The sequence below is a fragment of the Crotalus tigris genome, unplaced genomic scaffold (assembly GCF_016545835.1).
Source record: "Crotalus tigris isolate CLP2741 ecotype Arizona unplaced genomic scaffold, ASM1654583v1 scf7180000017536.10889498, whole genome shotgun sequence".
Lineage (NCBI taxonomy): Eukaryota > Metazoa > Chordata > Lepidosauria > Squamata > Viperidae > Crotalus > Crotalus tigris.
The window spans coordinates 2634291-2649044 of record NW_024096460.1 but is presented as its reverse complement, the minus strand read 5'-3'; the positions used below and the strand labels follow the sequence as shown (position 1 = coordinate 2649044).

At 35.6% G+C, this 14754-nt stretch overlaps 2 protein-coding genes and 1 long non-coding RNA gene across 4 annotated transcripts in view; 2 read left to right on the top strand and 1 right to left on the bottom strand.

The window, feature by feature from the left end:
- Positions 1 to 7821, top strand: part of LOC120300483 (minichromosome maintenance complex binding protein) — a 32075-nt gene extending 24254 nt beyond the window's left edge. For both annotated transcript variants that reach the window (XM_039327818.1, XM_039327005.1), the window contains exons 13-16: positions 2841 to 2974; positions 3456 to 3620; positions 4241 to 4329; positions 7451 to 7821. In XM_039327818.1, the coding sequence (XP_039183752.1) occupies positions 2841 to 2974; positions 3456 to 3620; positions 4241 to 4329; positions 7451 to 7577 (515 nt within the window). In that variant the 3' untranslated portion in view covers positions 7578 to 7821. The remainder of the gene's footprint in view (positions 1 to 2840; positions 2975 to 3455; positions 3621 to 4240; positions 4330 to 7450) is intronic.
- Positions 7822 to 9066: 1245 nt separating this feature from the next.
- The window catches only part of INPP5F (inositol polyphosphate-5-phosphatase F), a 48407-nt gene continuing 42719 nt past the window's right edge, over positions 9067 to 14754 (bottom strand). The window contains exons 18-20 of the mRNA XM_039325760.1: positions 13430 to 13558; positions 12708 to 12795; positions 9067 to 11653 (exon numbers count right to left, since the gene is read on the bottom strand). Of these exons, the coding sequence (XP_039181694.1) occupies positions 10504 to 11653; positions 12708 to 12795; positions 13430 to 13558 (1367 nt within the window). The 3' untranslated portion in view covers positions 9067 to 10503. The remainder of the gene's footprint in view (positions 11654 to 12707; positions 12796 to 13429; positions 13559 to 14754) is intronic.
- On the top strand, positions 11540 to 14437 carry LOC120301443. Its single transcript, XR_005554957.1, has 2 exons — positions 11540 to 11661; positions 13741 to 14437. It is a non-coding gene; the product is annotated as an uncharacterized LOC120301443 (long non-coding RNA).

Sequence of the window (14754 nt, the reverse complement as noted above, 5' to 3'; positions counted from 1 at the left end):
CCATCTATTGGTGCAGAATTAACTATTAATTGCTTCCCAGTTGTCTCCTGCTATCAACAGAGACCTAAACCTTTCTTAGGCTGTTTTTATGCTTTTCCACTTATGTCTTAATGCTGATGATTCACCATGCTTATAATTCACAACAATGCAGAACATCAAGTCAATGAAAATCATCATAATCAACCACAAGAGAAAATCCAACATCCCAAAACCAAGATACAGCCTACCCAAAGAATGTTGAAATAAAACAGTTTAATTTATCAAATTTTAATAAAGCAGTTATTTCTTGGTACAAGTACATTTTAAAAGGTGAGGCCTTCTGCAGAGAAGACCTTCTGACTTCAGTTTCTGGATCATCTTCAAAGCAGTCTCATGAAATGTGTGTAGGAATTATCCAACTGGGTGGTGTTCATGGCATGAGTCACTGGTCAGTCAGGACATTCTGATCCCTTTTCATGCTCATAAGAATTAAAAGGTCTATATTTAAACAGCTTTTATCTCTTTTTTATATTTTTAATATTTCCATTTAAATGGAATGTTGGATAGAAGTTATGTAAATAGTCTTGGAACACTGTATGCCCATCTCTCTGTCACTCACCATGATTTGTGAAAACAGGGAAGAGCAAGATAAAACTTGGTATAGGAAAGAAAACTGGCAAAAATTAAAAAATGGACTACATTATATCATGGCAGAGGAAAATATTCGAGAAGAAAAATCCCTAATACATCTCTGTGGATAGACAGTTGGGTAGCTGTTAGGAATATTGGCAACTGTTCCATTCTAAGCTCTCCCTCCTAGTCACATCCTCCCAGACCTGACTGCATAGAATTTCCCTTATCTTTCCTGTTGGGCTATACTATACTAAAGGTAATAGGAAAAGTTCCAGAAACTACTTTTGGCATGCTTTCCCTAGCTTATTAATTATTAACTTACATTCTGGCAAGCACACGGACACGTTCTTGAAACAATTAATTTGTTTAAATACAGTGAACCAAAAACATACACCGAATGGTATATTCTTTTCTTATTCTTATTTTTTTAGAATAAGAAAATAATAAGAAAAAATCTTCCTTTTGTTAGACGAAAGGGACCATTAAAGGAACATACATGTATTTAAAGGCTAACATTCAGTCTTTAGCAAGTAAGGCATTACAAGCGTGAACAGTTATGTACATCTTGTTATATTTCTCTGCAATACAGTTCTCAGCTATTGAATCTATTTTAGATAATTAGGGGAAAAAATTATTTTAAGAAAAACTAAAGTTATTTCTCATTCATTAAAAGCCATGTTTCATGTTTTGGTTTGATTTTTGGTTTGATTTTACTATCTTTGATAGATAAAAATACTAAATATAATCTTAGAGAGAAATTAATTGTGTAACAACAGATGGTGTTCTTCCAGTCTTACTCCAACCAAATATTTTATTATAGTCATAGGCTAGCACAGTGGTTCTCAACCTTTTTAATGCTGTGACCCCCCCCCAACCGGTCGTAAGTCGAGGACTACTCAACCGGTCGTAAGTCGAGGACTACTCAACTGGTGCAGCACCGTTTGCAGAATGGGACTTTTGGCGGGCTCAGCAGGGCAGAGACAGCCTGGACAATTCCTATTGGCTTTTGAAAGCCAATAGAATTAGACTCTATTCAAGAGAGTCTATTCTATTGGCTTTCAAAAGCCAATAGAATAAAAGGGAGTAGCACAGCTAAGGAAAAGGGGGGGGAAAATGGCAGACTGCGTTGTTTGGCGACACCCGTGAAATGGTCGTTCGACCCCAAATGGGGTCCCGACCCACAGGTTGAGAACCACTGGGCTAGCATAAGATGAATGGGACACAAAGCAATTTTTAAAAAGTTAAAAATTATAAAAACAAAAATTGCACAAGGTACATAAGTACTTTAAATAAATGTAGACATAAAATATATAGCTAATTAAATCTATCACAGCCCAAAACACTCTTAACTAATAAATTAAATAATAAAGCTGGTTTGTGACACAGATCATCAACTGACAGATTTAAATACTGCTGCGCAGAACCTGGCAATATATGTTGTAGAAGGATTAGAAGCTGGGAATTCTAGAACTCTATGTGATTTGGGTAATGGTGAGATAAAGGTAGTGCAGAAGATATTGATATGGCACATAGCGTAGTGTTAATAAAGCCTCCAGACCTCCTTCCACTTTTCCATGTTTTACACCTGGTTCTGCCCTAATTAAGAATGCACAAAATCCATTTAATATCAGTTTGTCAGTAGTCCAGGTTTCCTGAGTCAGTACGTAGTCATGGTGGGAAAGGAAGTAAGTGAAACAGGATTTCAGATGGATGCAAACCACCCAGCCACATTCCCAGTTAGAAAGATAATCTTATGTTGGTCACTTTGATGTCAAATTACTCTGGAAGCAAGTTAAGAAAATCAAACATCAATTTACTAAGGTTTCTCTAAAGATACTCTCTTCTTTAAATTATATTTAACCCAGGTTGCTGTTTCCCTTTCAGACCAGCAACCCTAGATCTAACAACAAGGTTTGCTTTTTAGGGGGAGGGAAGCTCTTTTTAATTTTTTAACTTCTAAAACATCATATTAAGAATATTGCATTGTAATATTTATTGTATTTATTGTAATAATTTATAATTTCCTCTTTGATTAATATTACATTTACATACTTAATTGTGCAAGCAAAAAATGCATTTTTGCAGAATTTTTCCTAGTTCCCAATTACATATTAATTCATAGGGCAGAATGATTGAAGACTAACAATTAAAATGCTATATTTTATTTTATATCTGATATTTCTATAATAAACCATCTTTTTTTCTTTTTTCATTATTGCATTTTGTAGGAGTTCACAATGTGAAAGCACTGGGCCACTTGATAACTTGGCAGAAGGTGGATTATGACTTCAGTTACCATCAGATGGAATTCCCATGCAACATTAATGTCCTTATCACTTCAGAGGGCAGATCACTCCTACCGGTATAGCAAAGCTTCCCTGACCTTCCTTCTTCGTAATTTCTTAAAGAAGAATGAAAGGATACAAAGATAACAGTGCTGTACATCAGTGGTTCATACTAGATACTGTACTTGGGCAATACATTGCTCTTCTATGAAAATTTGGCATAAACCTCGGAAGGAACAAAAATAATCTAAACAACATTCATATATAGGTCAATTAACCTTAAAGTGTATGACTTTGGAGGTTATTTTTAAAATCCTCAATCATTAGGATATTATTGCATTTGTAGATAACTAAACCAATTGGATTAAAAAGACTTTTCAATTAATTCTTGTTATCTAATTTCTCAGACAGAACTCTACATAGCATGAGGACAATTTCAGAGACAATATGAATAAAAAATCCCTTAATAGTTTTGGTGTTTAGTCACAGTGAAATTGCTACCTTTCTTAGTATTACTAATTGATGTGTGAAATAATGCTGTAAACTTTATTTCCACAGTCAGATTGCCAAGTTCATCTGCAGCCGGAGCTCATTCCCCCTAATATGGAGGAACACATGAACAGCCTTCTCACAGCTGTGCTGCCATCAATCCTCAACAAGTTCCGCATCTATCTAAGCTTGTTGAGACTTCTGGATTATAGCATATCAGATGAAGTCACAAAGGTATAGAAATCATCAATTCATGGTTAAGTGTTCAGATTGGGACAAATAATTCTTTTAGGATTAGGATGATGGCTGAGTGTAGCAACAAAACTGCTAGGAGGAAGAAGCTTGTTTTGAATTTCTATTACTCTCTATGGTGACCATTAAAACGTCAGAAGCTTTGTTCCATTGGAACATGGAACACTTGAAATGTTTAAAAACTGCCAATTTGGGATAGAAAAGGCACACCATCTGAAAAACTAGTTCTTGTCATTGACAATGAAATTTTTTTAAAAAATGAACTTAGCATTTTTAATCATCATCAAGGAAGCGTTCCTCGTATGGTCCTTGTGTTGTAATGGAAATTTATTGTATGGCTCTTCCCTGACCATTGTGAAATCATAGCTGGATCTTGACCCTATATAAATTCATAAACTCTGCCTCTTTTAATGGAAATATGTAGGATGTAAAAATATTTTTTGACTGAAGAATGTATGTTCATATGGTAGAAAATTGCTTTACTATGGCACTATCACATCAAAACCACTGCATTTGAAGGGAGAAAATTAAAGTACAATCTTCTGGACTTTGGGAAGCAAATCTAAGTTAAGTGATAATGCTTTAATCAATCTCTTCAACAGGCAGTAGAAGATGATTTTGTAGAAATGCGTAAAAACGATCCTGAGAGTATAACAGCGGATGATCTTCACAGAACTCTGCTGGTAGCAAGGTAAGGGCACAAATGTTAAGTAGTTTGCTGAAGTATCACTTACGAAAGCGATCACTCAGCCCGTTAGCACATGCATCTTTCCACCTGGAACTTCATTTAAGTATAATTTACTTTCTTTCATTTATTTTTAAGTAATCACTCCTTTCCTTTCCTAATTTTGAATTGCAGAGTTTCTTGTTTAGCACAGAGTTGAATTCTAAGCTAATACTGAGCAGGTGTGGTTTTGTTATCCATGGGTAAATCTAAGGGATATGTATTTTAATATAATGCAACTTTCTTAGAAATTGTTAAATGAAAATGGAATTATAATATTTAATCTAACTCAAAAGACATTATTTAAAACTGCTGGGTTGCATAAGCAAATTATACCATTATCAAGTTTCAAACTGAGAAAAAGTAAGCTACTAGTTCAGATTCTGCAAAGGCTTATGGGGAAACATTTGAAATAAATTTTCTTCTGGACAATTAGAAGCAGGTACTGCTTGTCCTTATTGTCAAGAGAAAACATTCATTCTCTCTGCGTGTTTCTTTCATACTTTCATTCTTTGCATGTATGCGCCATTCATTCTTGACTTTTGCTTATTTTACCACACAAACTTCTTCAGCAAGTCATTTCCACTATATTCACGTTATTTTATATATTTCTTGACATGCCAAGCTACCTTAAATCATCTAATTTTTTTTTGATCATTGACTCCATTTTTCTGTCCGACATCTTAACCTTCAGTACATTAAGATCAATTATCTTTGTTACATCATACCATCTAATATTCAATGTATTAGCTGAAAAAGAAATAACATCCATGTTCCCAACTAACAACTCTCTAATGTTTCCATTTCCTTGTACATTTATTCATGAATATATTAAATAATCAAGGAAGGTCACATGGAAAGGTCTGGAGAATGGGAACTCATCTTTTCAATTATTTTTTGTAGTCAAGCAAAAAGACAAAAAAAAAAGCCCTTTCTTTTATCCTTCTATTTGATTTTGTTTGGGTGGGGATGGAGGTGGCTTTTTGTTTTTTTTCCTAAAACTGATACAGAGATTTTAGAAAGAGCAAAACTCCTTCTTTTCCTCTTCAGTAAGCTATACAAACTTTCTGGAGATAACACAACCTTCTGTCTCTTTTCTGCTTCCCTGCTCCTGGTAAAACAAGGATATGTGTTGATGCTGATGTGACATATATGACAGCTCAAGCTCTGATTTTCAATGGAAGAAAGAAAAGGCATAATAATGCACAAGAAGAACTAAGGGCTTATGGCCCAAGTGATGGGACCAACATAAAAAATGGCTCCAGCCATACAACCACAGTGTGGATGAAATAGTGGAAAAATAGTAATAGGACAATTTGTCCCAGTTGTTATCTGGATTAGTCAGGAAGCATGTAGGAGCATCATCCCAAATTCAGAAACTAAGCTAATGAAAATGCATCCCAGGAATCATGAAAATAAAACAGACTAGAACAGCAGAAAGAAGGTAGAAAGACAAATAATCCTCCTCCAACAGGACTTTAATTTTTTTGAAGGCAAGAGATAACGTTAAAGAATGATTGCATAGAAAAATCTATAGGTTTAGAGAGGATGTGGGGCTTCTTTTTATTCCAGCTATTGTTTTTACAAATAACTCAAAATGGTGAACATATCCAACACATCTTCCTCCTCTTATTTTCCCACAACAGTCCTGTGAGGTGGGTTGGATTGAGAGTGAGTAACTGGCCCAAGTTTACCCAGCAGGCTTTTATGGCTAAGACCATGAATTTTTCTCATTCATGCCGCAGGAAGAATGAGAGAAAAGACATTCCTTTCCTCATCCTCCAGTTGTTTCCTGGAAATCAGCCTGGAGATTTAAAGAGCAAGTCCTTTCCTTCTTCTTTCCCCTTTAATAAGATCCACAAATATTGCTGCTGTCTCATTTAGATAAAGGTCTAGCCAGTATACTATACCTGACTTGGGGGGGGGGCGCCCTCTGGCAGAGTGGAATGATTCTAAGCTGTTTTTCTCTGCAGCAGAGCACTTCCCTAAAAGTGCTAACTGCAAGTTAACAAGCTCGCTTTGTGACCTTGATTAGATTAGAACTCTCCTACCTGCTTGCAGGGCTGCCTGAAATTCACCAGACTTTAATCAGTTTCCCCTGAAGGTTTTTGTCAGGTGCAAAAATTTGGTCTAAATGTGTCTATTGGCAAGAAAATGGTGTTTTTTTTTAATTTTCATGTTTGCATAACATTGCTAAATCTGGTAGCCACTAAACAAGGAACGGATATATTTTTCTTTTATTATTTCATACTCTGTACCATATATCCCTTAACATTCCATGTTGCAGTCTTCTAGATGCTACATTGAGACCCAATGACCCACGTTGTTTTCAGGGCTCCATTAAGTATCTGATTCCAGGATGAGTTTATTTGTAAAGCCCAGAGGAGCTTTGTTTCAACCAACGGTAGCATCTAGCAAATATTACCTTAGCTAAAACATTTTCAGGCCTGGTTAGTACTTGGAAGGAATTACCAGGGAATTCCAGGGCTGTTGGCTAGACAAGAAATCATGAACCAATCCCAGGAATAAACAATAAACCACTTGCTGCCAAGAAAAGTGCACACAAGTGTTCCTGTACTCACCAACAATTGAACTGGACTTGAGGCAATCCTTAAATGAGCTTCAGGGTATGACTTTCTCTGTACACAGGTTTTATTTATATGCTTCCTATATTTGCCTCATTTTGATTATAGTAAAGGTTTTCATTTATACTACCCAACCCGTTCCTCATTGGATCATCATTTCAGAGATATTTCCTTATCAGATTCCTCCATGTCCAAGAATGACAAACCTTCTGATATACTGCCTTCACCAGCAAATCTGGGATACATTCAGAGATGTTTCTGCCTTGAAAATAGCCCATGTCGAACTCTACAGTATAGTCAATCGCCTAGGAAACATAAAATTTGTCAAATTTCAATTCCACAGGAGTCATGGCTCCTAGATTTTGAATGCATTCATTTGAAGTACCTTGGTTCAAAAAGTATTCTCCTATGGTGCACTGTTTTGCCCAGTTAAAAGTTAAAGGAATCAGAGTTTTAGTACTATATAGATACTAAAGAGGTTTATCTCTGTTTCTTATGCACAGGTTCCTTTCTCTCAGTGCTGGGCAGACAACACTATCGAGAGAGAGATGGCTAAGAGCAAAGCAATTGGAGGCACTTCGTAAAGCCAGATTACAGCAGCAAAAATCTGTAAATGGGAATGAACTTTAGGACAACAGTACCCATGTTTATAAGTCTGTAAACATGCCTAATATTTGTAGAGCTGATATGAACAGAGCTTATGTTTATACTGGGTTTTGTAGATAATTTATATCAAAGTTATGGCTCTTTTCTCAAATGAACCCAATTTATGGTGTTCAGCAGATTAACACTGATAAATTTTGGAGCTTGTTTTGTAACCAAATTAGTAACTATGGAAAATCTGTTTGATATTAAAGATTTACTATAAAAATGATGTCACACTTTTACTAAGAATTATTATAACAAACATTTTACAGTATTAGAACACATAACCAGATTTTAATGGGATTGGTCCGAAAATCATAGTAGAAAGTACAATTTGTTGAAAATGGCTCTCCATTTACAGTTGGTTCCATAAATGATTGCTATGTGAATATATCCTAAATAGTCATAAATTTACTAATTACTATTTATCCAGAATGTAAAAGTGTAAAATCAGTATAGAGTTATCTCTATCTTTGTCATGTTTATTTAAGACCATCAAAATGGAGATTGTATTTAACGTATTTAACGTATATATCATACCTACTGATATTATTAGCATTGCTAGTTAACACTTTAATGTGCTGGGTTAACATTTAAGTTCCTCAATTTGTTATTTTGGTTATTTTGAATTATTATTTTATTCCATCATTACTTTTTTTATATGTACAGAACTCAAAACAGCAAGCATAACTAATACTCCTGCCTCCTATATCCTGAGGCAGACAGCTCTGCAGATTATATTCTTGCAGTATCTTAAAATGAAGTTTTATATCAAAAATACAACCTAACTTAAGTGACAATGCTGAGCTTTCTTAAACATACCTTGTGGACCCACAATTTCATCACTGAGTTACAATGTATCCAGAGTAGCATTTCATGAATATACACAGGCCATACTTTCTGAACTTTAGAATAACTGCAGATAACATACAGCAAGGGAAAACAGTATAGAATAAAATTTCGAAGAAATGTGTATCCCATTACTGATTTGAATCTTCAGAAAGATAAATTTGACCTACTGGTATTTTCAGAATATGTAACTCAGGAACATTCAGCAGGAATAAAAGAGTAAACTGTTTCCTGTAAAAATAACAGTCTTATGTTACCAGAGAAACAACATTTTAAATATGACTTACATCAGCTTTTATGGCTGATTAGCTAACAGTCTGATATTTTCAATTCCCTCTACCTTGAGGAACAGTGGTGGAAAATGTTCATGCTAGTCATTTAGACATCCCTTCAATCTGTTACCAAGTAGTATAACTTCATTAACAACCTATTCTTTATGACCTCAGACAGATCTGTGCAGTTGCTCTTCTGATGCAATCACTGTATCAAAATAGCATCCTCTGAACTTTTTTTAGTAATTAAATATGTTGCTTCCCCAAAAATAATAAAGATGTCTAAAGAAAAAAATGGGAGCAGAGAAGCAGTTTTAGTCTTGTAAATGAGAAATCAAAAAAGATCTTTAGTATTCTGAACCATATACACCAAAATGCATAGTATTTTATTTTTTATTAAAATAGCTCGTTTCCCCATTAAAACAACACAGTTTTATTGTATATTTATTCTAAATATACTTAAATGTATAGGTACTCTCAAAAGAACACACATTAAAGTATTAATAAATAACAAAATACAAACAGTACAAAAGTATCACACAAAATACAGCTTAAGTAAGTTATCACTTCTGATATAGTAGAGACACTCAGACATATAATTGACTTATTAACTGTTCAGAACATCACATGCAACCTAGCTATAGTACAAGTGTACTAACAACGAAACCCAAGTTCTAGAATAAGGACAGAGGTTATGAAGGAACAAGACTGCATTCAGTGTTGTTTCTGCTGCTACATTCTATTATAGTTCATCCATCACAAGACTGTTTTGGGCAACTGCTTCTAAGAAATGAGCTAGTATTTAAATACAACTTCATTTCTCCGCTGATGTCAAGATTATAGCTACAGTAACTTCTGAAACATGTTGCACTGATCACATTTTAGACAAGAGTAAGGTATTATGGAGGAGGAGTATGTTGTCAGTTATATTTCTGAAGATTATTCCTTTGCATATGTTTAGGTAATATCTCCTCACATGGATACATTTTTATTCAGTATTTGATACCAAGCTTAAGAATTTTGCTTTGATCCACAAAAGACTACGCTCTAAGAATATGCAACTAGTTTCTTAGAAAATAATGCATTACGGTTTCCAGAAACACTGATTTTATTTTTTAAAAGAGGATTATTTTTTTTCCCAGCTAGAAAAGCCCTTTCGGCAGCTACCCTGAAAGCTTTAACAAACATGTTAACTTCTAGATATCATAACTACTAAATCAACAGAGGTAGAAAGAAGCAAGGAATTGGTGAAGGAAAGGGAGATTAAATGCCTAAGCATATTTTTTTAAAAAAAATACTCCCTCTGCAATGACCATTTCCTTAGGAATGAAACCTGTTCAAGGAACACAAAATTTTAAAAAATTAAATAAAAAAAATCTGGAGAAAAATAAATAGAATGCCATCTATGAGTAAAATATTCACTGGTACAGTGCAAGATTAATAAGGTAACGGGTGTTTAGTACCAGACCCTTAATATAAATATTCTACACAAATCTGAAGACTTATAAAAAACTTGCCCCAAAAGATAGTTGTGCATCCAATTACCTAAACGAGCAGCATGCACATCAACAATTGCTGTGTGAGTTACCTGTTTAGTATAATTTATTGTCGCTCACTCGCTACAAAACAGTTCTGAAGCCTGTTCAAAACCCAACTAATTTCTCCCATCAGTTTCTGTAAACATTGTTACTGGTATTCTTAATACCAATACTCAGTGGCAGTTTGCCCTTCTTCCCTAGAATTTATGTTACAGTATTTGTTTAATAGTATGTACAATTGGATCTTGAGCTCTAAATCTGAATTATTCGTGTTTGACACTGGGTAAACATTTCTTTCAATTCATTTTGCTGGCTTTCATTAATAGTTTCTGGTTCAGCTGGGCTCTTCTGGACTTTAGCCACAGCAAAGTTGATTCCTTGGGTTAAACCAGCTTGTGTAATGTTAGCTACCTGTGCCATTGAATTGCGTATCTTTGCAAAGGGAGAGACTGCCCTGCTACCATTATTCTCTGCTGGTGAAGGAGTCACATGAAACTCTGGCTCAGCTTCGAGAACAATAGATGAGGAGCCTGGGCTTTTATGAGACTTAAATAAATTCATCTGTTCAACCACTAAATATTGTGGTCCTGTCTCTGAAAGCGATACATCCAGTTTAGATGGTCTGGAAGGAGCCTTATTAGTTCCCAAACAATCAGTTGCCTTAGCATTATTGCTAATATTATGCGCTGCTTCTTGGAGTTCTTGAAAACCTCTCTCATGTTCTGAAACATTGTTCATCTTAATTTTAGCATCCTGGACAAATCTATGACGGTAAACATCAAGCTGTTTAGTGATATCTAGTGTTGTATTTTCAGCAGACAAACCTTCTCGAGAAGTTTCGCCTTCAGTTTCATTGTTCATTTGGTGTCCAGATTGTGCAACATAGATGTCTGAAGGAACAGGAATGCTAATATTGATATCAGTGCTGCTCGCAGATTGGGACCGACTATTTAACCGAGGAGCAGCTGCAATGATACCACAGCTAGGTAAGACATAATCTATCTGTCTGTTCTCTAAAGAGTCCATGAATTGCTGGTCATCATCAGATCTGGAATTTGTCAGGAAGTCATCTGAATGGAACGAGTCGTTATCAGACGAGATCTCAATATCCGATTCTATATTGGCATTAGTATCAGTCATGGCATTTTCCATGGTTTCAAGACTACTATCAGATTTCCAAAGATTTACTTTCAGATTGGGCTTTAAGAAATTGACTTTCATTTCAGGCTTTGTAAAGTTTCCCAATTTTCTAAGATTGCTGATATTTACGTTGGATTTGGTTTGCTTCACTTTTTGATTAAGAGATGAAAACTTGTTCATTAAGTAATTCTTCCCCAGGGCCAAAGAACCTCTATTCTGGGATCTGATCCCAATGATGTCCTCATGTGGTTTGCTGCTTTTCCTGAAAAAGTGAGAAAACTAATAACATCCTTTGTTACTAGTATGATAAAAACAGAGCTGCTTTTGATCCTTCTTTTACTATACAGGGTGTACCAAAAGTCAGGCTTCACAGACAATTTATTACATAAATTACATTAAATGTTTGAATTGGTTACTGGTTTTTTTTAAACACTGTTTTCTTTTACTCATTTGAGGCATGACCTTTAAGCATTCCTAGGTACAGTAACATTTTCTCTGGCAAAAAATAATAATAATAATAATAAAGCATTTTGATTGGCTTAGAAGGTCTGACTTTTGCTGCACCTTGGATATTGTTTAAGCATAGCATATTGTTGACCTTAACACCAAGGCACTCGGCATCCCCAATATTGCAAGACAGAATCCTCAAGTAATATAATTATTTAAGAACTTTTTGGACTTCTTGGTGTCCTCAGAACTTGGATGTTTTCTTGTAAATATGTCACTACCCAGGTAAATAACTACTCAGTGCTACTCAACCCCAAAAACAAAGTATCAAAATTTACATAATTTATTTACCTAAAAGTAGGAAGGTAATTAATACAAATAGATGGCTGCTGTATAGGTAGTCCTCAACTTACAACTATTCCTTTAGCGACCATTAGAAGTTACAACAGTACTGAAAAAAGTGATTTACAACCAGTCCTCACATTTACAACCATTGCAGTATCCCCACAATTATGTGAAAATTCAGGTGCTTGGCAAATGGCATGTATCTACAATAGTTGCTGTATCCCGAGAGTTGCAACCTTCCCAGCCAGCTTCCAACAAAAGCAAGGTCAAAGGGGAAAGTTGGATTTGTTTAACAATCACATGGTTCACTTAACTGTACAACTGCAGTGATTCACTCAACAAATGTGCCAAAAAAAAGGTTGTAAAATCAGGCACATTAACAGCCGCCTTGCTTAGCAATGGAAATCCTGGTCTCAATTGTGGTTGTAAGTCGAGGACTATCTTTAGTATATACTACAAGTGTTGTAGCTTAAAGTGAATTAGGTGTCAAGGAATTTATGAAAATGAACAAAATTAAAGTTCACCTCTCCAGTTTTTTCTCAATAATGGAGACATCTAATCCCATGGCCTGCTTGGTGATTCGCAGCATTTCTGCAATGCACTGAAGTGTGTCTGAAATTCAAAGAATTAATCCACAATTCCTGAAAAGATCATACTCTTCACTAAATGCTAATGATAGTTTATTTGAATATATTTGCTTTCAAAAATTAATATAGGATGTACTTCATACTCACATGAAAAATTCACCTTCATTTTACATCAAATGACTCACATAAGCAAAAAGCAAAGAATTAAGCTATTTTAAGTTGCAAAGATTCATTTTTATCCTTGAGATAAAATTAAAAATGAAGATTTCTACTAGACACATGTTGTACCACTGATTCAATTGGTACATCTGTTGTCTTGAGACATACTGCAAAATGCATGGCATAATGAGTAAAGTATAATTGAAAGGGTACAAATGTACCAAATTTCTCTTGAATGTGTATGCTGCCCTTCCAGAGATGTACTCTCTGCTCAAAAATTAGTAGAAGGACTGATGTTGGTGAAAAGCAGGAATAGGCAGAGTTCTGGTGTCAGTAATTTAGTAATTAAATTGGCTAATTAATTTAAAATACAGTTAATTTTCAAACACGTTATTTTCTTATTCAACTATTTAAATGTCCCATTTTATTTTCATAGCTAAATTGTAATTGCTCAGAAACATCTAAATTGATTCTATTCATTCCAAAAAGTAGATACTTACCTTTTCCATCCTCTTCAGGGCTGCGCACCACAGCTCTAAGTGTATGGAAGTACCCACTTGTATCTTTGTATTTATAATGAAGCCTCATGCATGAGAACTTGGGTTTTCCAAAGAATGTTGGTTCAGGTCCTTGTTAAAGAAATAATAATAACAATTCAGGAATGCAGAGTCTACTTTTTAAACAACACACTTCATTATAGCTGTTCTGTCCCAGCCTATGCGAACACTACTCAGCTGCTTACTCATGAGGAAAACCCCTTTGCATTGAACAGGGTAGGATTTGGTAAGATAAACCCTCTTTATTTTTACAGAGCTTTTATGGAACAAAACTCCAACCAGTCCTTTATCTGTTGAAACGAACAAGATTCAGTTTGAGTTCTCAGCTGGAATGCTCAAGGTTTAAATCACTCAAACATACATAAAGCCGAAAACTGGGTTAAATATTCAAGAATCCTGAGGCAAGAAATCCAATGATAGAAGCACAAAGCCGTAGCATGAATGGTTGGCTTTGGCAACCAGCCCCTTCCACGCCTGTCCTCTTTATAGTCCAGCCAGGGCGTGGCTTCTTAGTGTCTTTTGCTTTTCCTGGAGAGCCGCCCCACCACCCTCCGCTGTCCTGCACACCTTTCATCCCTGCGCATCTGTGCATCTGGAACAGGCCCCAGCTGCTCTTCGTCTTTGCTCAGTTCAGGTCCCCAACCCAGCTGTCTCTCTGCCTGAGCATGAGTAGATGGGCCCAGTGTCACATCTAGTTCTGAATCTTCAAGCTCCTCAAAGCCTTCCACAGACTCTGATGTGACCCCAGGCAACCCTTCCCCCTCATCCGATTCATCTGACTTGACTGCCAGATCTGCTGGCAGGCGAGGACTCACAACAATATCCACCCGGAACAAGGACTTTCCTAGCTCAACTGGAATGAACTACTATTGGGTTCTACTTATCCCTGAACTGTATGCTGTGATTTTGTTCTACAGCTTCAGTGATACCCCATTAAAAGATTAATCCCAATTGTTGTATGTTTTTCTTCCTTATACCAGTGAGTGGTATTAGTGAATATTATCGCTGCAGAGAGTTTAGTTTATATCCCATTTAGCAATGAAGCTCACCAATTACTTTTGGTTATTCAATCTCTCAAATTAATCTACTTTATAGAAAGATTACAAGAATAAAAGAGGAGCAAGAAATTGAGTTCCCTGGCAAAAGGCAGAATATCAGGGTAACCTTTTCTACTGTATCACTTTAAAATCTTAATCACAGTGATTGCTCCATAGCATTTGCACACATGGAAACAGCCACTGGCAGTAGCAAAACAGGTAAAGAAGGGA